Source organism: Ictalurus furcatus, chromosome 3, assembly GCF_023375685.1.
Source record: "Ictalurus furcatus strain D&B chromosome 3, Billie_1.0, whole genome shotgun sequence".
Classification (NCBI taxonomy): domain Eukaryota; kingdom Metazoa; phylum Chordata; class Actinopteri; order Siluriformes; family Ictaluridae; genus Ictalurus; species Ictalurus furcatus.
Genome location: NC_071257.1, coordinates 1663358 through 1687867, shown reverse-complemented (window position 1 = coordinate 1687867; position 24510 = coordinate 1663358). Strand labels below are relative to the sequence as shown.

At 41.2% G+C, this 24510-nt stretch overlaps 1 protein-coding gene across 1 annotated transcript; it reads left to right on the top strand.

Moving 5' to 3' along the window:
* The first annotated feature begins 1020 nt into the window (after positions 1-1020).
* Positions 1021-23959, top strand: LOC128605152 (collagen alpha-6(VI) chain). The gene is made up of 41 exons (XM_053620316.1): positions 1021-1295; positions 1432-2028; positions 2595-3173; positions 3893-4465; positions 4622-5239; positions 5343-5912; positions 6024-6575; positions 6700-7275; positions 7379-7966; positions 8086-8429; positions 8612-8690; positions 9322-9458; positions 9646-9738; positions 10808-10861; positions 10978-11049; positions 11299-11325; positions 11427-11471; positions 11697-11750; positions 11950-12012; positions 12392-12457; positions 12667-12720; positions 12965-13000; positions 14244-14309; positions 14509-14571; positions 14918-14980; positions 15727-15789; positions 16635-16685; positions 16830-16865; positions 16974-17036; positions 17209-17271; positions 17891-17926; positions 18029-18065; positions 18211-18222; positions 18765-19258; positions 20109-20184; positions 20420-21082; positions 21241-21337; positions 21844-22241; positions 22724-22909; positions 22983-23024; positions 23392-23959. Exons 1-41 carry the CDS (start codon positions 1220-1222, stop codon positions 23571-23573), a joined length of 8544 nt encoding a protein of 2847 aa, XP_053476291.1. The 5' UTR covers positions 1021-1219; the 3' UTR covers positions 23574-23959.
* The last annotated feature ends 551 nt before the right edge of the window (positions 23960-24510 follow it).

Genomic DNA, 24510 nt, shown 5'->3' with positions numbered 1-24510 from the left:
CCTTGCTGCAGTTATATTTTGGTCCTAAATATAAAGGTCCTGCAATGTTTGTGTGTGTGTGTGTGTGTGTGTGTATTATATATATATATATATATATATATATATATATAGTTTGTAGTTTGAGCTTTTTATCTACAATTATTAAACAATCATTTTCAATAAAATAAATCCATGCAAAGTGCAAACTACAACCTCTTCTATGCATGTGTTTACGGTATTGTACAGTACTGGGCAAAGACGGTAATTTTTTAAATACAAAATTTTGTTAAAGATGTTTATTTTATCAAAACTGCACAGCTATATTTAACAAAGATTTTTTTTTTTTTTTTTGGATTAACCTGTGTTGTGTTCACAATTGTTTGATATCCATGAGAGCAGAGTATTTTTGTGAATTTTTTGAACAAAAAAAATCAAAAGGTTAAAACAATAAAGAGAATTTTTCACAGCCTTCTTTGCTCACATTTACCAAGGGTGCCAATATTAGTGGAGGGCACTGTAATGCTTGCCATAGGACAGATGAAGACTTTGGAATCTTGTAGTATTTTTGGTAAAAATAGGGGAGGAAGGGCGGGGGGCGGGGGGAGGGGGGGGTGTTTGATCACAAGTTACAAGGACAAAATTACCATAATTAATAATATATATATATTTTTTAAAATAATAATAAGCTGCATCTGCTTTGAAGGATTAAAACACTGATGATGAAATATCACAGAATTGTCACACAGAACTTTACAATGTAAAGGTCTCTACAAATCTAACTTGCATCTGTTTCACAGTAACAATTCAAATGGCTGTCTGAAAAAAAAAATCCACATTAAAAGGTAAGGTGCACATTATTATTATTATTATTATGCTTCATTAAATTAATACTGATCAGTTTTTCATATCCAAGTAGCCAAAATTATAGTCACTGCAAAAATAAATGGAATGATGGAATGCACCTAAGCACTAATTTTCAATTAAAGATTTCAACTAAACAACAATTTATTCATTTTATTTATTTATTTGGTATATTTCACATGCATTTTATCGGTCATACTTATTTTTAATTGATATGGTAGGCATAGGTTTTTGGGGGTTTTTTTGTTTTTTTTTTAAATGTTGATCTGTATGAGTTTTGAAGTAAAAACTCACTGAATAAAAGTTAATTCTAACAGAAAACGTTCAATTTTCTATTTACAAAAAAATGTTATTTTAAGCCACCAGAAAGGGTACAACGATGGGGTCGGTTCACGGATTACTTTATATTCTTGTAATCTCATCCTACTTCATCACCGGTCATGGCCAAAAAATTGGTAGGATCATTTTTACTTATTACGATAATGTGACATAAAATTTTTGAGAAACTTCTTTTTTTGTCATGTAATATTGCTAATCGGGTAATCTCCACCTTTTTAGCTAACAATTAAACCTGAACCTAATCTCTTGCAGTGTGCACACAGGAAGCCAAGGCAGATTTAGTGTTTTTAGTGGATGGCTCGGCCAGCATCGGTCTAAAGAACTTCCAACAGATTCGCGAGTTCCTCATGTCCGTCGTGAAGAACTTTGAAATAGCCCCTAATAAGGTCAGGGTCGGCATGGTCCAGTTTAGCGACACACCGAAAACGGAGTTTTTCCTCAACACCTATGAGGAAAAGCAGGAGATTCTCGACTACATTAAGAACTTGCCGTATAAGACCGGCGGCACCTTCACGGGCGAGGCTTTGAAGTTCTTGCTGAAAAACCACTTCGTTGAGGCAGCGGGGAGTCGGGCGAACCAAATGGTGCCTCAGATCGCCTTCGTCATCACAGACGGAAGCTCTCAGGATGAGGTCGAGCCACACGCTCAGGAACTGAGGCAGAAGGGAGTCAAGGTGTACGCCATTGGAATCAAAGACGCAGACGAGAAGTTCCTAAAGAAGCTCGCTAGTCAGCCTTATAACAATCACGTGTACAGCGTGTCTGACTTTAATGCCCTCCAGGAAATCTCGCTGAATGTAGGTCGTGAGCTGTGCACCACCGTAGAAGAGGCACAAGGAGAGCGACAAGGTAAGAGCTCTATTTGAATGTTTTTGTTTTTTTTAAGTCATAAAGGATACTTTGTGAACGGTTCTACTAGCTTGAAAGCTTTTAATGTTAAGTTGTGGCTCATTTTTGATTACGGATTTGTGAATCTGATGATAATCTTGTTGATTAATTTTCAAGAACAGCAGCAGTCTGACAGTATTTTAGCTGTCATGTGCTTGTTAACTCCAGTTCATTACACCAGCTGGTCCATTACACCACTTGTGATTATTTTCCTATAACAGCATGCCCATGCGTTTCATTCCTCACCCAACTGTCGGTCAAGACAATTGAAAAAGTTGATCGGGCGGATTTTACAAGTTCGTCAGGAGTGAGGGGGAAAATGGCTTTGAAATTATAAAACCAAAGTCCAGTTCCCTTGAGGAAATGACTAAAAAAAAATTAAAAGAAATTTAAAAAAAACATTTTGGATCACTACGTTCTTTTCAAACTCAACCAGCTACTGCAATGATTCACAAGTTACAATTCACGCATGACAGTTTCGTTGTAGTGAAACGTATGTACATTTATGTTTTTTTCCCCCCTCCTAGAATGCAGCGAGATTACCGCAGCAGACATTGTTTTTCTCGTGGATTCTTCCGACAGCGTCGGAGAAACCAAATTTGGAGAAATTCGCCGTTTCCTCAATGCTTTTGTAGAGGGACTTGAAATTGGTGAACAAAAGGTGAGAGTCGGCCTTGCTCAGTTTAGCGACAGACCGTACCAGGAGTTCTTGTTCGGTGAAAATGAAGCCATGAAGGAAGATCTGCTCAGGAAGCTGCTCGGCATCACATATCGCAAGGGTGGGCCAAAAAGAACAGGGCTCGCTCTGGACTTCATTCGGAACACCTACTTCAGCCAAGCTAGGCAAAGAGCTTCCAAGATCGCCATCGTGATCACGGACGGGGAGTCGAGCGACGCCGTGCAGGGGCCGGCTCAGGAGCTCCGAAAGCAGGGAGTCGTCGTCTTTGTGATCGAGACCGGACCGGCGAATAACGCGCAGCTCCAAGCCATTGCTAACAGTCCCCAGACAGAATTCTTGTTCAGCACGGACAATTACCAAAATTTACTAGGCCTGATCGAGAACCTACGCAGAAGAGTGTGTACCGCTGTCGATGACCAATTACGAGGTAATTTGCACATCTTTCCGTTTCGACAGGTCATGCTCAGATCTCGTCAGATTCGTCACATAGAATAACGTGAGTAACAAGCCAGTGAAGGGCTGCATGGGAACGTAACCACCCAGGATGCGTCAGGCAGGAAACGGCAGTTTGGGACGAAAACGTGAGGTCGTACATAACTTATCTAAAATACCTTTTGGTGCAGTGGGTAGCATTACCGCTTCACTGTACCAGGTTCTCCGGTTCAACCCTGTGCTCAGTTTTCTGTCTGTGCTGGGTTTTGGATGTTCTTCCCGAATCTTAGGTTTCCTTCGAGGTTCTCCAGTTTCCTCCTACTGTCCAAAAGTATTCCAGTAGGTGTACTAGCTACTCTAAATTGCCCATAGGTGTGAATGTGCATGGTATCCTGTGATGGAATATTTTCCCATCCAGGGTGTATTCCCACCTCGCTCCTTGTATTCCAGGGATGAGCTCTAGAACCATTGCGACCATGACCATGATAAAGTGGTCACTTAAGATGAATACATGAATGAACTGTACCTACCAAAAAAAAAAAACAAAAAAAAAAGTTCCAGGTGCCAAACAACCACTAAATCTTTTAGTACTTCCCACTACACCATTTGTCAGTAACGGTCTTATAATTTGTGTTTCTGTTTAACAGTACAGCCCATACTATTATTCAAGTTTAACCTTTTAAAAACTTTCCCTTATTTTTTTCCCCCATTTAGCTTCTTCCCCCAAATTCTCAGATGTCTTTTTCCTGGTGGATAGTACAGCATCAAAACAAGAGTCCCAACAAATCAGAAACTTCTTGCTGCGACTGGTCAACCAGCTCGCCGTAGACAAGGATGGTAACCATGTTGGCCTGGCACAGTTCAGCGACGGCGTCGAAGAGGAATTTCTTCTCAATAATAATAAGACCAGAAACGAAATCTTATCGTCCATACGCAATCTCCGACTTAAGCCCAAAGGCGTGCGTCAAATTGGAAACGCAATCGAACACGCACGCAAGAACTTCTTCAATACGTCGACCGGTAGCCGTCTCGCCCAAGGCTTCAAACAGGTCCTGCTGGTGACGAGCGTGGGGAAATCGAACGACAGTGTCATTCGGCCATCGCGTACGATCAGAAAGGACGGAATGCACGTGATCTCTGTCGGCTTGGGCAAAGCCGAAGTGGAAGAGCTGGACGACATTTCTAGTCCGAATCAGACCTACAAAATGACGACGCAAAACCTTCCGCAGGTGCTACAGAAAGTCAAGTCCGTGATTGAATCAGAAGATGTGCTCAGTATCTCCCAAGGTGTGTTCTTTTGCTCGACTGCAGATCGTAAATAACCTGTAGCAGTAATCCTCCATGACATTAGAATCTATGTATGGTTTTGAGCTTGTGCGCGCGATAAAAGTGGATCAATTCTTGACTAGCATTGTAACACGGTTTTCTTGTGTGCTTCTGCAGACTGCAAATCCGCCAACATCGCAGACGTCGTGTTTATCGTCGACGAATCTGGCAACATGGGACCGGAAAACTTTCAGCTTGTACGCAACTTCCTCATAAACACCATTTCGGGGCTCGACGTAGGCATCGACAAAGTGAGGATAGCCATCGTTCACTACAGCGATGTCCCCAGGGCCGACGTTTATCTCAACACGTTCAGAGACAAGAGTGAAATTCTGCAGTACGTTCAGAGGCTGTCCTACGGCAGAGGCAAAGCGTACACCGGAGCCGCTCTACGATTTGCCAAGGACAACGTATTCACCAAGGAAAGAGGCAGCCGAAGTGATGAACACGTTCAACAGATCGCAGTGGTCATCACAGACGGATGGTCTGCCGACGACATCACCAACGTGGCAGCAGAGCTGCGTCGCTCGGGCGTTACAGTTTTTGCTCTGGGCATCAAAAACGTTAACTTACAAGAATTGAATGAGATCGCGTCCTACCCACCCAGAAAGTTTGTGCTTAACGTAGAGAGTTTCAATAAGCTCAATGCATTGTCGAGTATGCTAACAAAAAGCCTTTGTGGGGATATTACCTCCGCCTTCATACCCATGTTCAAAGATATTACCCTTCAGAAAGGTTTGTGAACTCTATGCTCAACTAAACTTTTCAAAATATTTCATTATTATAAACACTCTCAGATTCAATATCTTTATTCGAGATTCTTCTTCTTTACCTTCAGGCTGCAAGTTCACAGCTGAAGCAGACATCTACTTCCTACTCGATGAATCGGGGAGCATTTCTTACGAAGACTTCGATGAGATGAAAGCTTTTATTTTAGAGTTCCTTCATACGTTCGATATCGGACCCGATAAGGTGCGCATCGGCGTGGTGAAATTTGCGAGCCACGCGACCACCGTCTTCCGCCTGGACACTTACGACACAAAGTCGGACGTGGAAAAAGCAGTGAAAGAGCTAATAATGTACGGGGGTGGCACTAGAATCGACCTGGGACTGGAAGCAATGATCCCGCTCTTTGGGCGAGCGTCACAAACACGCAAGGATAAGGTCCGCGAGATACTCATCATGATTACCGACGGCAAATCCGAGGCGGTCGGAACGCCGGTGAATATTCCGGCTGAAGAACTGAGGAGGCAGAACATCACGATCTACGCCATCGGAGTGAAAGACGCGGATATGGCCGAGCTGGAAGATGTCTCCGGAAGCCCTAAAAGGACGTTTTATGTCCAAAACTACGATGCCCTTAAGCTAATTAAAACCAAAATCCTTAAAGAAATTTGTTCATTTGAAGGTAAAATAACAGCAGTTTTTGTGGTCGTTTAAATGGCAAAAGCTAAATGTTTTGACATATTATAAATATAAAACTACGAAATGACTGACTTTCTCCTGCCCTGTCTTACAGCTTGTGAAGATATTTCGGCGGATATCGTCTTTCTGATCGACGGTGCAGATTCGGTTGACGAGCTAGACTTTAAAAAGACCAAGGAACTCGTAGGATTTGCCGTAGAAAAACTCCCTATAAAAGAGAACAGGGTGCGACTCGCTGTCGTTCAATACAGCACACGCACAACTGAGGAATTTCTCTTAAACGAATTCCACGATAAAGACTCATTACAAAAGAAAATTGCATCCATCCAGCAGCTCCGAGGCAAAACCTACACAGGCAAGGCACTTAAAGATGTTTTAACAGTGTTTCAGGAGTCCAGTGGAGGACGTGCGAATACTTTGCAGTTCCTAATACTCGTTACCGATAGCGTGTCCAAAGACGACGTAGTACAGCCTTCTCGAGATCTTAGGGAGCGGAACGTCAACATTTATGCTATCGGTTTGGGACACGCTAGTAAATCTCAGTTGCTCGATATTTCCGGATCTTATGACAGAGTCTACCTAGACAACAACTTTGCTTCCCTGCAGAACTTGGGTAGTGAGGTTATCTTCAAGATTTGCAATACTGGTAAGTGATGCATGTATTAGGTTTGTAATAATAATAACAGTTATTAGGATATCTAAAAATCATAAAACTGTTGGTCTCTCATCTCATGACGATCATGGTCTCTCTCAAACGTTTGGCTCGCTAGAGTGCAAAAGACCTGAACTGATGGATGTAATCTTTCTGGTGGACGGCTCTGGTGGTGGCGACAACGACAATTTTCAGCTCATGAAAAGATTCCTGGGAGCGGTGGTGAAAAAGGCAGACGTCGGGGAGAAAAGAGTCCGCTTCGGAGCGATCGTTTACTCCGACCGGCCTAAACCCGAATTCACTCTAAATCAGTACATCAGCAAGGACAAGGTTCAGGAAGCCATCTCAGTGATGAACGCTCCTGGAGGTAGGAGAAACACAGCCCAGGCTCTCAAGTCTGCACTCTCCTACTTTGCGGCGGCGCATGGAGGAAGGCGTTCTCAGCATGTTCCTCAGGTGCTATGCTTGATAACCGATGGTCCGGTCGCCGACTCTGCTGACCTCACAAAATGGCCGGAAGATCTCGCAGGTTCCGAGGTCAACATGTTCGCGATCGGGATGGCGGGAGCCAACGAGGCCGAGCTCACAAGAATTACCGGGAATGACAAAAGGACCTATTATGTGGACGACTACGAGGCTTTTAAAATGCTGTCTAAACCAATTACTCAACAACTCTGCAATCTGACAAAGCCAGGTAAAGCCATTCTGTACCAAAGTGAACCCAAGCACTAGAAGTTAATGCAAGTACTTTAGATTTAGTGCATCATTTAAATTTCACTCTCCTTTATTCCTTTTAGTGTGTGAGAAGGAGACGGCAGATCTGGTCATTTTGATCGATGGGTCCGAATCGATTTCCGAGATCAACTGGAAAGTTGTAAAGGGCTCCGCGATCAACATCGTGAAAAAGCTCGAAATCGCACCAGACAGATGGCGGGTTAGCGTGGCTCAGTTTAGCGACAAAGTACTGAATCACTTCTACCTGGACAAATACAGCGATATACAAGGAGTGGAAAATGCCATAGATGAGATTACCCAAAGGAAACAAGGTACAAACACCTGGGAAGCACTTAAAGAAATAGCAGATTACTTTACACCAGAGCATGGAAGCAGGATAAAGGAAGGAGTGTCTCAGAACTTGCTGCTGATCACAGATGGCAAAGCTAACGACAAGGAGGATCCAAGTACACTAGCTAATCTTAGAGCAAAGAACATTGCGGTATATGCTATTGGGATCGGACAGGATATAAATCACCATGAGCTCATCAAAATCGCTGGTTCCAAAGAGCGGGTTTTCTACGAGACTTTTGAGAGTCTTTCGCTGAAGACGACCGCCGGAAAAGTTCTAGAAGCCATCTGCACACCGGATATCATACCGGATCCGCAGGGTAAGTGACCACTGTCTCCACCGTCAAAATATATACATATTTAGTTGTACAGATTACTCGTGTAAGGAAGCACTGCAGTATTGGATGCCTGACCGCACCGTTCGTTCCTGTTTGATTAGGATGCTCTATTGACATTGGCATCGGATTTGATGCATCACGCAGAACAAGCTCACAGCCTCTACTGGGACCACACGCAGAGTCCCTTGTCGCTGCAGCTATTCATCGTTTATCCATGATCGGTGGGCTCTGCTGCGTCGCTGCAGACAAAATTGAAACCAAGATTGGTTTCCGCGTCGTCTCTGGCAACGACGGGAAAGTTATGGATGATTTTAACTTTGAAAAGTATGACCAGAACGTGGTCACCAAGGTGCTCCATATACGGCCTGCGACGCCTACCGCTTTCAACGCGCTCCTCCTAAACTCCTTCAGACAAAAATTCTCTCGCTCGCAGGCCGGAGTGAAGGTGAGCCGGCGACGTGGGTTGAATAAGGGTTGGACGAATATTTCTGGTGAAATTTCATATATATATTATGAAATCCTACAAACAATAGTGAAAGGACCACACATGATCTCATGGTCCCATGATCTCACAGTTGAAGCAGAACCGTCCTATATACAAAACTTTGTGTGTTTGCTTTTTCCCAGGTGGTTATCCTATTCACGGACGGATTCGATGACTCCATGGAATCTCTAAAAGCGAGTGCAGAGAGCCTCCAGAAAAGCGGTACGATAACAGCTCAGACTAATGGGCTACGATAAAACAGGCTTACGATTGTATACAAATAAAACGTAAACATTGTACTCCACATTCAGATATATGTACCGTACTGTATATTCATTCCAAAACAGTGGAAATCCCAAATACCTGCTGACTGTTGATCCTTTCAAAAAACGGTTCAACTTTAGAGTAAGAGCAACCTTCTGAAAGACACCGAATGGTTCCACATATTAATTTAAGTTTTCACGTGAAAGTTGTACTAGGAATATATTAATAACAACTTCCGTGCAAAGGTGCCATCACGGCTCGGGACTGCCAGGCCTTCCAGAGGTTTCTTTACGCGTAGGGGTTCTCGGAGCCAAGTTCATATCTAAACTGGATGCCCAATCATATCTACGAGCCAAAACCATTCAACTTTATTAGTACATTTTAATCATTGTTAACTTTTAAATTATGAGGAAACCGAAGGTCTCTTAAGCGTCAGCGATTCATTCATTCCTTCAATGGAAGTGTGAAATTTTCTATCACTTTTAAGGGGCAAAAGAACGTGCGCTGTTTTCATCTCACTTTTGGTTGAAACCGTTTTAAATTCATATTGCCCTGCACTCAGCCAGAGTGTGTGTCATTTGTGCACTAGGGGTTAATGCACTGGTGATTGTGGCCCTGAAAGACAACATGGACCACCAAGCGCTGGAATTCGGACGAGGTTTCAGCTACGGCAAGCCCCTTTCCATCAACATGCTTAACGTGGGCAATGCACTGCTGGAGCAGCTTGTGAGCTTCTTTTATTACTTACAATACTCATAAGAGGAATAATTTGAGAGCCTATTCCTAAATATAAATAGGATATATTGCAATTTGAATGTAACAAATTAAGTCTTTGTATTTGTACTGTATGTGACATTTTCTGGAATTTCTCTCCTGACCGTATCTTTTCCTTCCCGTTTTTCTACATAAACAGGAGGCAGTGGCATCGAGAGAGTGCTGCAATGTGACATGTACATGCAGAGGCGATTTTGGTTTCTTGGGAACGTTTGGGCCCCCGGGACTAAAGGTGCAACCTCCGTTATTCCAGTTGTTTGTTGTTGTTTTTTTTCTTTATTTCTAAGACATGAATGAAAATTTGTACTGGAAATCTATCTCTGAAATTTGTTATGCTTTAAGTGTGCCCTAAACAGCAATCGGACATGACAAAATTGGCGCAATCAGCGCTAGAAGCGTCACATCACATACCACAGCACTCTTAAATTCCCAAATCGGATTGGTCAGAAGGTGTTGATTAATTTTCTAACTGCATCACACCACCCACTCCTTGATGAACTTCCTAGAACAGCACACAACCAAAAGTGTTTGTTCAACTGACGAATCAACGTGATGTCAGATTTTACTGTTTCTAAACCTACAGGGGTCAAAACACGTAATACATTCCCTCGAGGATTTTGCGACTTTGCAATCACAGAATTCAACGCAAAATCGAGCAAACGCCGCAATATTCCAAGGCGCTTGCAACTGTCCGATATTACAGCAGATGTCCCGCAGACTTGGGCCAAGACACGTCATCTAACATCGTCACAACACGCATTCAGCCAACACAACACAACACGAGTACGGCTAAAAAGGTCTCATTTACCAACAAACGTCACTGCGAAAGAGCGTGCAGAACTATATCGCGCAATTCCAATTTTCCGGAACTGACTGCTAATAGGCAGAGAAACCCAATTATTGGTTTAAAAAAAAAACAAAAATCCTTTAACATTTTTTTTTTGTGTTCAGACACACTGATTGGTTTTCTCAGGCTGCCACATAATTGGTACAGTAAAGAAAGTTTAAACCTCCTGGGAATAAGTAATGGGATACATTTGTGGGATTTATTCGGAACATGAAGTGAGACACCAGAATGGACACCACAAGCACAAAGATCTCAACACACAGTGGAATCCTTACCTGACAGGACTGACACCGTCATGACGACGAAAAAGCAGTGACTTTTAATTATCAAGTAAAAAAACAACAGAATTCAACTGATTGTTGTTGTTGTTGTCCAGAGAAGTCATTAACTTATCGTGCTTTATTAAAATGGCAAGTGTCCAATCTAAGTAACTGATTTTGTTTTGGATTTAAAGGGAGGACCGGGGCTAACTGGCCATCCAGGAATACCCGGTGATGACGGAAGCTCGGTGAGTACACTTTCCACTATTTTATCAGATCATATATATATATATAAAAAACATACCCACTTTCCATGACTTCTACATATTTTATGGTAGCTTCTGCTATGTCTTCTTGTGGACAGGGTGAAAGGGGTGCGCCTGGTCTGAACGGAACTCAAGGACACCAAGGCTGCCCTGGCAAAAGAGGTCTCAAGGTATAACATGCTGGGAATACAGAATAATCTCCTGTTCTGTGCTCGAAGATTTTACTTTACTTCACCACAACCTTCTATACAAGCTAGCTTTTGCGAATTCTTAGAAATTTGTTTTGTTAAAAAAAAAAAAAAAAAAATGGGGCATGTATGCAAATCCCCATTAAAATGACTCTCCATGAATGTATGTATGAATATAAAACTGCCTTTGTTCTACCAAATCATTAACGTACCTTTTCGTATGTTCTACAGGGATCTATCGGATACACTGGGAATCGAGTAAGTACCAGGATGGGTTTTTCCTCACTATGTTTCACCAGTAATTGGTATTCTGGTATTTCCTGAGTGCGCGTGTGTGTGGTTTTTTTTTTGTCTAACAGGGAGACGATGGAGAGTTCGGTCTCATTGGGGTGGACGGTGAACAGGTGATCATCTGTCCTTAAAATACAGCATGCTGATACTTGTATTCTTGCGATTTGATTTCATTAGTTAACACGTGTTTATTCCTTTACATAACGGGTTTACTGAGCAAGCTAATCCTGGTCCAGGATGTCATTCGTTAATGTAGTGTTAGCTCTGCAAATCCCAGGTCTGCCCGCGTTAAGAATTTGATTCTCCGGTTTACTGTATTGATTCTGTGTCCTGAGCAGGGTTTTCCTGGTGCAACCGGAGTGGCGGGACCGAACGGAGATCCAGGTCGACCAGTAAGTACATCCCACCATATTATTTATATATTACACATTAGATGGACAAATAATTGACCTCCATGTGGAACTTTCTACATGAAAAAACATCCCATTTAAATATCATCATCAAACTATAATTCATATAGTTTTAAATTTCCATGCAGTGAATAATAATTCTCATGCAGTTGCTTTGTCTTCGTCTTGCGTCTGTTCGCAGGGTGTAAAGGGAGTTAAAGGAGGTTCCGGCCCAAAGGGAGAACGTGGTGTGGGAGGAGATCCTGTGAGTCGTTTTGTTCTGCGACATTTAAAATGATTACGTTTTAGAAATTAAAATTAAATGTAATATTTAAATATAAATAGCGGTGGGTAAATAAAATCTAACTACTTTTTATTATTATACTTATTTATTTATTTTTTAAATAAATTGCCTTTGTTCTGTGATCATTGAATTTTTTTTTTTTTTTTCATATAATAATTTTTAGTTTACTAGACTACAATACGAATAATTTAGAATGATTTACATTTTTGGGCATGTATTATTAAAAAAAAAAAAAAAAACAGATAATAATAAAAACCTTAAGAATTAAAGTCTTTAAAGAGTAATAATTGATATTTCATATAATTTAATTCTATCGTTTGCGTGAAATGTTGGTGAACAGGGGATACCAGGAGAAGACAGCACCGTGCGGGGTCCGAAGGGTGAGCCGGGATACGCAGGCCGTCCTGTGAGTGTTTGCGTCTAATCGATCTTATGAATGATTTAACGCGTTTATTTATAAAATTATACATTTAAATTATTAACGATATTAAAGGCAAAACATAAACAAATCCCATCTGGAGCAGTGCAGCATGAATATGAAGAAAGAAATTAGTTTTTTTTTTTTTTAACTGAGCAGTATTAAAACAACAGCAATCTCGACTACCCTCCTGTTAGGGTGATCAAGGCCCATATGGAGCTCCGGGTCGAACAGGCGAACGTGGAGAGGATGTAAGTACACTTCAGCTGCAGCTCGAACGCAGCTTCTCCGCTAATGTACTGATGTTTAGTTTAAGCTTAACAGTGCTAGTCTTTTTTTCCTTCTTTTTCGGGTGAAGTTTTGGCTCCGCGTTGTTGCCTGGGTCATGTGTTACATTGCTCATCAGGAAAGCATGCCACAGCGGGAAATATTTGGAGTGCAAACATAAATATGGAGGAATTCAGAGCGAGTGCAATGATGTCTCCTCTTTTATAGGGTTTCCCTGGGAGGAAGGGACCACCAGGACCTCCAGTAAGCATAATTCCATCAATTCTATTCGACCATTTCTATTCCATGACTGAAAACTTATATTTAAACTTATATTTTATTCTTTTATAGTTTCATCTAATTCTATTCCATTTCATCTTATTTTAGTAAATACGTTTCTATTTCATTCTATTCTACTCCCCTTGGCAGTGACCGATAAACCATTGTTTATTTGGTTCTACTCTGTTCCACGTTAATATATTCTATTCTATTCCTCTTTGCAGTGACTGCTAAACCCTTAGGGTTTCATTCCATTTCATCTTGTTCTGTTCTATTCCATGTTATTCTTAATCAATTCTATTCTATTTCATTATTCCATCTAGTTGTATTTCATTCGGTTCCATCCCCCTCGGCAGTGACAGCTAAAACTTTATTTTCATTCAATTCCATTTAGCCATACACTATTCCATTCTCTTGTACACATTTCGTTGTAATCCCTTTTGCAAAAATTCTATTCAATTTCTTTCTATTCCATTCCATCGTATACGATTAAAGTTCACCTTACTCCACTGAACTGACTGCTAAACCTGTTTTCATTCTTATTCGAATCATTCCTATTCTATTTTGTTCTACTCTATTCCATGTGAATCTATTCTATTATATTCTATTCCCCTATGCAGTGACTGCTAAAACCCTTAGGGCTTCACACTCTTCCAGTCTCTTCTTTTATAACATTTCATTCCTTTTTGCAGATTGCCAAATCTTTTTTTTTATTATTATTATTATTCTATTCAATTTCATCTTATACTCTTATAGTTAATCTTGTTCTGTTCACGTTTATTCATTGAGCAGATGCTTTTATCCAAAGCGATTTACAAATGAGGAACAAGATTTCATATTTAATTCTATTTTATTCCCTTTGGCAGTGACCGCTAAACCTTGGTTTTCATTCTATTCCACTTCCTCTTGTTCTATAATATTCCATTATTATTATTCATTCTATTCTTTTCCCTTTTGCAGTGACTGCTAAACTGTTATTTTTTCATTCTATTCCATGTTTATTATTTTATTCTTTTCCCCTGTACGAGCCTGTATACATTTCCCGTTACAGAAATTCACTCATCTCCGTGTAACCCAATTACTCCCGTCTCCCAAAACAGCGATCGCATGACCATCAACTTTTCCGTTATCGGATGGAGTATCTCGTCTGATGGATTTTTAGTGGTTCCGTCATTTGTGCGTGTAACGGTTTTGACTCTATCATCGAAATCTTAATGTTTATTTTAAGGGGCTTTCCTCTACTGAACAAGGAGAACCAGGACCACAGGGTCCCGCTGGACATCCGGGATTGCGGGTAAGGACCTTAAGAACTCTTTATGTGGAAATATATTGCTATTTTCCCCAGACACATTGTATTTCTCAATAATAATAATAATAATAATAATAATAATAATCTCAAACCTTTTGTGGTCCTCTGTCTCAATAATTTGACTCCTCATGTGTTTGTCTCAGTCATAGTGTTCTGCTCTCTCTCTCTCGCTCTCTCTCTTCAGGGTCCTCCTGGAAGAAATGGAGCCAAAGGAGAGAAAGGTGATCAAGCTCTACCTGGAGTTCGGGTAGGTCCAAACTGCTCCTACAGCATCCGTATTTAATATAAATTTCGAAGCAAAATAACCAACATTAGCATCGTAAGAGCAACTCCACTTCATCGCACTACCCTACGGTTCATTATTTTCCTCTAACTGCACGCCCCCAAGTGTTTTATTCCTTACATATCAACTACAGTGAAACCGAAGCGGCTCAAATTTTTCAGATTTTCATCTCAAACGACTGTCGGCAAAAATCAAACGTAGATTAATATTAGATTGCTAATATTAATGCAGTGGGAAAAGGTTTAATGTCACTTTAGCCATAAAACATCTGTGCACAAACATTTAGATTTTCTTGATGGCTTCTCCTCAGGGACTGTACGGTGCAGTCGGGGTTATCGGGGCCAAAGGAAACCCTGGACGCAGAGGGCCACGGGTAAGTCACAAACCCTTTCGGTTTCTTTTCCCGTGATGTCACAGAACTAGACTCGGTCCCAAACAGGAACTTGGGGTTCTTCACAGAGACATAGAGAACACAGAAGAACACACAGTAAATAAATATAATTCCCAGTGTTCACACAGAAGGGGCGGAGCTTGCCTTTTAAGTCGATGGGTGCGAATAAGGAAGCATGGGTTAATGGTGAGCTCGAGAAATGGACAAATCTTTGCATCGCTAATTACTCAATGACATCGGCATGACAACCTGAGCGAAATGTAGAAACTTACGTGAGCTTCAGAGTTTCTTTACAGTCAGTACGTCTCCCCTATTCCTTTAACGACAGCGTGCTCTCGAGCTGGTTTCTCGAGTTGTTTGAGGAAAATCTGACCTTTTGTAAAAAATAAAAAAAAAGGCGTTAACTTGGTCTTATGTTGCACATTTGCTTACATTTAAATAGTGACCTAGAAATACCGCAGAATCCTGAATATTCCTACTTCACTTTACTCTTCATAACTTTATCACGTTGTTATGATAAAGCTGTTCTACACCGGTTTTAAATGCAGTTTAAACTCAAATTTTCTAGTCATTCGTTTTCATTTTCACTCTAAACTCAGTCAGCATTTGTATTTACTCTGCTTTGTGATAGTTTCTATGTAGCGTCCTAAACCAAGTTTGTGTTTTTCCAGGGGCGAGTAATGCTATAACGACTCTTCTCTCAAAGTGTATGTGTGTCATTTTTTCAGGGTCAGATAGGTGACGTGGGCAATAAAGGTGACAACGGACCTGAGGGTTTCAGAGGACCACCGGTCAGTATGTCTTTAGATATAGATCAAATATGATGGGGATTTAAAAAATCGAGAATTGGGATGAATAGGGACGGTGACGTACAAATCTATGTATCTTTAACCTACTTAAAAAGAAGGACATCATGTTCCATTTATAACACACGTGAATAAAAACCTTTTCACCGCCTCTGTTTCATTGCGGTACGTGTCAGAGGACCAAACATCCGGTGAATACCTAATACGAAACCAACCTGACCGTCAATTTGAGGTTTAACCTCGTTTTTTTTTTTTAATTATTACTATTTCACTAAAGCATATTTTTTGGTGAATTTTGTCATTCATTTAATAATTTGTGGTAATTTTAAATGGCACAAACAAGCTTTTGCAAATTTAATACCTGCCCTTCAATCATACTAACCCTCTGCATGTCCTGTTAATAAATCCCCTTATATGTTTTTTTTTGTTGTTGTTGTTTTTGTTTTTTCTGGGTGTTCAAGTTTTCACTCTTTAACACACACAATCCTTTGGTAAATCAGGGTATGTGTGTACGACTGAAAAAGCGAACTTTCTTTCCTTTTGTATAACTTTTATAAAGATTTGTATGAACACAAATGCTTCCAATCGGATAAGGCAAGCAAGATAAAGGTTGCTCATGCTCATATTATTCATTTCGTGAATTAAAATCCCAGTTGTATGTCAGAATCGCTACAAACTTTGCCCGAGATCAGGTAAGGATATTATCTGAAAGTTCATCCATGCAGTCAGTAAAATTAATGCTCATCAACGATACTAAACAAGTTTAAAAATGATTTTCCTCACAACGATTACCTGTAAGCTAAACTGATTACTACTTTTCTTTGAAACAGGGCAACATTGGCGCAGATGGTTACGGACCATCAGGACGTAAAGGACAAAAAGTATTGTTACATTTCCTGTCTTTAAATCCTACGTATATTGTATATAGAACAGATTGTGTTTTATTTCTTTAGTTTTATCACTTTGACTTTCTTGTATATAGTTATGACTAGCTGATCACGGTTATGAATTTTTGTCTCTTGCAGGGAAATCCTGGTTTTCCTGGTTATCCTGGGCTACCGGTACCTTTTATTAAACCTTTACTGTACTTGCTTTTAAATAATCGAAATTAATGGTGTATTTTTCATTTATTACATCTAAAAAAAAAAAATTATGTTTTTAAAATCAAGGGTGAAGATGGAACTAAAGGATCCGCTGGAAAGGGAGGGGCCAAAGGATACAGAGGACGGCCGGTAAGGTCTTATGATTAAGTTCTCAATAATTATAATTAGATTATATGTTTTAATATTAATTCTGCTTTGATTAGACAAAAAAAAAAGTTACCAGTAATTAACAGATTTTTTCCCCTCAGAGTAATTAATTTCTCAGACGTAATTATGTCTAGTCCTGTATTATTGTGAGTAGGGGAACAGTGGAAATCGGGGACCTCCTGGAGATCCTGGAGAAAAAGGGCTGAATGGACACCAGGTCGGTATTTCCTGATACCCCTCTGATATACTAATAATAATAATAATACTCGGTTGAATTGTTGATTATATCATCATTATCCAAAACCTACTGAAATTAGGAGCTGACACAATACATTATATATTTTTGACACACTATTTATCATGAAATCGAGTATTTCATTGGAGTTTTTTAACAAAAAGCTTTATTAAGATTCATTGTGATTTGTTGAGAAAAAAAAAATCCAATTTTTTTTTTATTTCCCTCCTCACAGCTAGAGGGCGGTCTTTATTCAGACATGACTTACTATGAGCCGATTTGAACCTGAAAACAACTCACTTCCGTTGTTTTTTAATATAATTTTGTTACACACTGATCTGCTAGTCTGTATGGTAATATAGTGGTGTACCTAATAATCCGGTAACTCCATGTAGTGCGGGGTATCTTCTTGTTTTGGTTCTTTAAACGGCAAAAAAAAAAAAAAAAAAAAAAAAAAGCCAGGGAAATATTCAACCAACGAGTGGAAATATGTGTAACATCTAATCTTCCTACAAAATAAAAATACATTTCTGTCAAAACTAATTATATAACGGTTAAATTTATATAAATTGCCTTACAGAATGCCTTTTTTGTGCTTTAGGGTCCTAAAGGATCACCAGGAACCAGTGTGAAAACTGTAGGTTCTTACATTTCACCTTGAATCGTACAAGTGCATACAAACGTGAGCGTTTATAGAGTCTGTTTAATGATGAGTGCTTTGGCCTGTTCTGTCTTGTAGGAATGCGAATTAGTGAATTACGTGCGTGAAAACTGCGGTAAGAGGAGAATCAGTACTGTAATCCTTACAGATGATTAACTATTAAACTAACCTACTGTGTTAAATATAACGAGCATATTGATCCATCTCTCAGTACGAAACGTTCGTTCTCTAATTCTAAAATGTGTCTCATTCGTCAACAGCTTGCTGTGGAGGTAAGACCATGATCTGTCTGTCTGTCTGTCCGTCAGTCCTGTAGTCCAGGTCACATGTCTACCTGTTCGTTCGTTTGTCTGTTGTCCGTCTATCCATCCTGTTGTCCGTCCATCTGCCCACCAACATATCCATTCCTCCATCTGAGTTGTCCATCAATCCAACTATACATGTCCAAGTGTTGATCCATTCATAAATCCATCTATCCATCCATCCTTGTCTATTTGTAAGTCCATTTATGTCTCATCCATCCATTAATCCAAATATTTATCCGTCTGTCCATCCACCCGTTTATCTTTGCATCCATCTATCCCTCCGAGCTGTGCATTAATCTGTCCATCCATTCGTTATACGATCCATCTAATCATACATCCATTTTTTAATCAATCTATCCATCCATCTATCTAGATCAAGATTCCGAGTCCACTGCCAAGGTTTAACGGTTTTGCCAAGGCGTCAAAGCCTAACCTTCCGAGAACATTCCGAGTGATCTGCTCGATCACGCTTCCTTACTGGATTGCCTTATTTTCTTCGATGTGTTTAGGTCACACCCAGTGTCCAGGTTACCCTACGGAGCTAGTGATTGCTCTGGACATGTCCTCTGACGTAGCCCCGAGGGCGTTCGAGAGGATGCGTTCTACGACCCTGTCTCTGCTAGAGGACGTCCGCATCGCCGAGACGAACTGTCCGGTGGGAGCTCGAGTTGCCGTCGTGTCCTACAACAGTCAAACCAATTATCTGATCCGTTTCTCGGACCACCATCGGAAGAGTCAGCTACTGGAGGCCGTCAAGGGAATCTCTCTGCAAAGGAGCAGGAACCGCCGCGATATCGGCCAGGCCTTGAGCTTCATTGCTGAGAACGTCCTCAAACGCGTCCGAAACGGCAAACTGGTCAGGAAGGTGGTCATCGTCCTGACAAACGGGGACTCACAGGACATCCCAGCAATCAACACGGGCATGATGAAGCTCAAGGCTTTAGATATCAACCTGGGAGTCATCACCTTCAACGATGCTCCAAATGTTCGTCGTGCCATCCAGGTAGGAAACAGGAACATGGACGACTTTGACTTACGTACAGGGATTTGTTTAAAAAAAAAAAAGAAAGAAAAAAAAAGAAAAGACCACAAACACTATATATGGGCAAAAGTTTGTGCACACCTCACCATCGTATGTGCTTGATGAACATCCCATTCCAGATCTAGTCCCCCTTTGCTATTATAATAAGCTCCACTCATCCGGGAATGCTTTCCACTTGATTTTGGAGCATGGCTGTGGAGATTCGTGTTCATTCAGCCACAAGACCGTTAGTGAGATCAGGCACTGATGTTGGGATGATGAGGAGGTCTGGAACTGGTGCAGTTCCAGTTCATCCTGCAGGTGTTCAATAGGGTTGAGGACAGGACGCCCGAGTTCTTCCACTCCAACCTTCTCAAACCATGTTTTCATGGAGCTCGCATTGTGCACAGGTGCATCGTCATGCTGGAACAAGGTTCGGGCCTCTTAGTTCCACTGGAGGGAAATTGTAACGCCACAGAATACAAAGACAATCTATACGGTTGTGTGCGTCCAACTTTGTGGCAACAGCTGGAAAAAACCACGTATGGGTGTAATGGTCAGGGGTGCACATACTTTTGGCCATACAGTGTATTTTCCCCCTTGATACGAGAATGTAAAACAAACTCGTATTTTAAGCTACTTTATCTTACATCTACAGTAGATTTATGTTAAATACCAATGTCGGTGGTTAGTTTTATTTATGTACAAGGTATACCCATAAAACACATTAAATACATTTAGGCATTTTGAAGAATAATGATAATAATAATAATAATAATAATAATAATAATATCTTCTGCATCTTATGATTTCTGCCTTTATTGCTTCTCAGGCTGATGAAACAAGAAGTTTCAGGGTTTCTGATTATCAGGACGCCAGCTGGTTTAAAGAGTGCGTCATCTGTTTCGGTAAATTGCTACATACATTAAAACAAGACCCTCACACACGATGCTTGAGGCCCTATACTTATTTAAGTTGAAGTTATTACTTACACAAGTGACACAAACATATCCATGTCATAAAGTATGCGTAGTAACAACCATCTTAAATCGTACGCTAACGAGAGCAGAAACAATCCGCGTATAACAACGTTTGAGGTCATGACAGTCATTCACCACTTCACCACTCTCTCTCTCTCTGTAGATCACTGTAACCCACACCGGAGATGTGACATAATACTAAACCCTGAGCCCGAGGAGGTGGACGTGGACCTGACTGTAATGATGGACTCCTCTTACGACCTTCGGGCTGATCAGTACTCTGACGTGAAGGAACTCTTGGTGTCTGTGCTGGACGTGGTAGACATGAGCAACGAACCTACCATAGCGGATGGGAAGGCCAGGATCGGCGTCTATCAGCAGAGCTCTGCTTACCCCAACTTCCACGTCGAGGAAGTGATCGGACTCGGCGCATTCGAAGACCGCGCCGCGATAGAGAGGTGCATTTCCGAAGACATGCGACAAGCCGGCGGTTCGCCGCGTCTCGATTCGGCTCTGGACTGGATCGTAAACAAAGTTCTCCTGGAAGCGCAGGCTCCGAGGAAGAAGCGTATGGTCCTGAACATCCTCGGTGAAGAATCGGAGCGTTTCGTGGACAGAGACGAGCTGAAATACGTCTCCATGCTCGCTCAGTGTAACGATATCGTGATGGTCACGCTGACTGCGGGAGAAAAATTCAACTGGACTCTGGTAAAAGGTCTCAGCACACCGCCGTCAGAGCAACACCATATACCTCTGGGACAGCTGGGGCCGAGGGACAGGAAGTATGCTCAGAAATATTTACGAGCCTTCCTACGCATGCTCACCAGTAAGAAACATCTCCATGACTCTTTCCTAACGTTGGGTTGTATCCAAGTTCAGCAACTTGGGTTCAAAAGACAATAACATTTATGCATATCTTTTGTTCAATTCACGCACTCGTCTTTTTCTCCACGTTACATTTCTTTTTCTTTAATCTGCTTACAGGAGATTTCTTTCCCAAACCATCTTCTCTAAATGACAAGTGCAGCACTTTTGTTCCAAAGGAGAGGGTACATTTGCCTGTTGTTCCTCCAACAAAAAGGTAAGACGTGTCTCACTACGCTAAAGCTTTCTTGGGGGCGGGGGTGGTTCAAATGGACCTGGACGATTCGAAACGTTTGGTGTTAACTGTTGCTTTTAATGAATTGTTTTATTTAACTACGGAAATGTCTCACCCAGCGTGACAATCCGCAAAATGTTTACGGCGAGCGAAGAAGAGAACCGGAAGATCTCCTTTACTAATACAATAAACAAGCGATGGCAAGAACGGATACAATTTGTTATTAAATATGATGCAATGACTGAATCATAATCTTAGAGAATAGGTCATCAGATTAGAGGTTACATTTCATACCTGCCCTTCACTTATAAGAAATAAAGAAATAACTTTCGTCCTGGGCAGAGATTGAGCTTGATCCCGCTGGTCCGTGTTCTACTTCCTATCAGCTAACACATGTACGTCTGATAATAAGAGCTAATCTTCTCTTGCTGTTCATATCACACTCTAAAGTACAGAACTGCTCACTTATCCTTCCTCTAAATGGTCAGACCTGAAGTTTTCGCCACCACTGAAGAGATCACCACTCCACCCGTTACCGAGGCCTACACCGAAGCAAGCGCGGACGAATATCAGGAAACCATGGCGCCGCTTCCGGAAGTGTTCTTAACTATGTATACAGAAACGTATACGAATGTGTACACGGAGACGTACACGGAGACGTACACGGAGACGTACACGGAACGTCCGCAAATAATCGTCGAGACATTTCCGGAGGTGTATACGGAGACGTTCACGGAGACGGATGTATACGAGGACGTTTACCCGAACGAGTATCGGGACCAGCCTGTGGACGAGCGCGCCGAAGGGCCGGAGGTGAAAAGCGAGACGGCCGAGAAGCGAGACGAAAAGGACGCCGCGCACCGAAACGGACCCGATCCGTCCAAGGGTACGCCCGACCGTTTAATAAACGAGTAACTGCAAACGTTTTAACGTCTCGGGATTTAGACTTTGTCACGCACGCAGAGTAATGACGTCAAAATTGCGCCACGGGTTTAGCGTTTTGGTCATTTTTCATACATGAGATTAAATCCATCTGTATTATAATAAGGACCATGCACGGTGGGGGTCTTCTTGTAAACGTATCTTTGCATCCCATTCTCAAAATTCGTTCAGTACGTAGCGGTACTGATTATACTCAATTCTGATTGGCCAGGAGATGTTGATCTGGCTCTTTTACTTTTATTCCTTACTTGTGCGTTAATGAGCTGATTTACTCATTCACATAGCTACATGTAAGCATAAACAGAGCTAAATCACATGTTCCACGAGGTCCGTGACTGATTCACACGAAGCCGGTCACTCGACACACATCGCAAACGTGTACCAGGTCGGGATTTTAACGCGTGGTTTCTGTTGTTTGCGTCTCAGCCCGATGCTTGCTCGAGAAGGACATGGGGAGGGTGTGTTCAAGCTACGAGGCCAGGTGGTACTACGATCGGAACGCTGGGAAATGCACCCACTTCTGGTACGGCGGCTGCGACGGGAACGACAACCGCTTCCCGACTGAAGCCGAGTGCGAGGAGACGTGTGGAGGGTTACGTGAGTCAGAAGCGGGTATGTAACCGTCTTCCTAAATAATAATCGTGTCATCTTTGATCGTTCCTTTAAACATTCGTTTCTCCGACAGATGTTCAAGCTTTTCAGAAGGACGAACCATCAAAAGCGACAGGTAGCGCGCGCACACACACACACACGTTTTAATGCATTGCATAGCATACATATGTAAAATCGGAATTAAATTACAGATTTAATACCTGCCCTTCAGGTGCACCAATTTACACACAAATTCATTTTCTGTTCCTGCCGTGTTAAATAAATTCAATATTATTCCAATCCATTTTCATTATTTTTGCAGTTTCAGGTTACTAACAAGCTAGGGTTAGGGTTATATTCAAAGAAAAGCCTTTCACTATAGTGTACTTGTGGCAATAACTTTCTATTACACGCACAGATCTTTAGTAAAGCTGCACCTCGGTGTTCACTTATACGTAATGTAGATAAACAGTACGGGTTATTACGCGTTTCTCTCCGCTCAGATGTTTGCCAGCTCGCTCAGGACATGGGCACGTGCTTCAACTTCATGCTGAAATGGTACTACGACGCCTCGAAGAGAGAGTGCGGCCGCTTCTGGTACGGAGGCTGCGAGGGCAACGGGAACAGGTTTGACACGCAGGAGGAGTGTAAAGCTCGCTGTCTGGGGCCCAATAATAAACGCTGAACATGTGGCACGTCGTAAACATCCACTTCATTTACAGGGTTAATTTAATTGATCTGTGTTGTTGAGAATTTTATTATTATTTTTTTTTTAACAAATTTTGACTTTTATATGTTTCATGATTGATAGAAGAGCAGCACAGGGCAGTAATAAGTCCAGTTTTAATCACAGTCTGTACAGACAGAACTGACTCAATGTTATTATATCAAATATCAGTTTAAAGTCAGATTGAGATCAAATGCCATTGGTTAAGTATACGGAAGGAAAAAAAAATTATATTATTAACTGCATATAGCAAAACACAAGACCTGATTTATTGATTTATTGGACTCTGAATCATCAAAAATGTGTCCTTGTCAAAATTTATGATGGTTTGGTGTGTATAAAAAGTTAATTTCACAAACTTTGGCTCATTTTTGCTGTGACTCGAGATATTAAGTCGTGTGTCCACTGTTAAAAGGTAGCCAAAAAAAAGTCCACATTTTGAAGCTAATTTATGTTTTTGCACTTTTTGGCATTTTTGTCAAGTCGTTTTAAATCTACAGGGGTTTTCTTTTCTTCAGATGTTCATTTCAGTAGCATCTCAATCAGCAACACACACACAAATGTCATAATACTACTACAAATACTACTACTACTACTACTACTACTACTAATAATAATAATAATAATAATAGGCCCAAATTTGGTCTGAACATTCCTTAGACCCTGTAAAATCAGTGTGCCAAATTTCACAACTTTTTACTAGACAGTTCTATGGACTGCCATAGACACCATAAGCCAGATGAACAAGAAATGGAAGAAGAAGAACAATAGGGTGTCTACACACCTTCAGTGCTTGGCCCCCCAATACTAATAAACATGAAGAAAGAAATTAATCCAGACACAAACAGAATAAGAAGGGGAAAAAAATACACAAAGAAAGAATAAAATAATGAAT

Bases quoted from the DNA above. Each gene is read 5' to 3' on its own strand.
- LOC128605152 (XM_053620316.1), top strand. From the start codon at position 1,220: ATGGGGTCGGTTCACGGATTACTTTATATTCTTGTAATCTCATCCTAC. The intron at 2,029-2,594 runs GTAAGAGCTCTA...CCCCCCTCCTAG, and splicing joins GGCACAAGGAGAGCGACAAG to AATGCAGCGAGATTACCGCA. The intron at 11,751-11,949 runs GTAAGTACATCC...GTCTGTTCGCAG, and splicing joins ACGGAGATCCAGGTCGACCA to GGTGTAAAGGGAGTTAAAGG.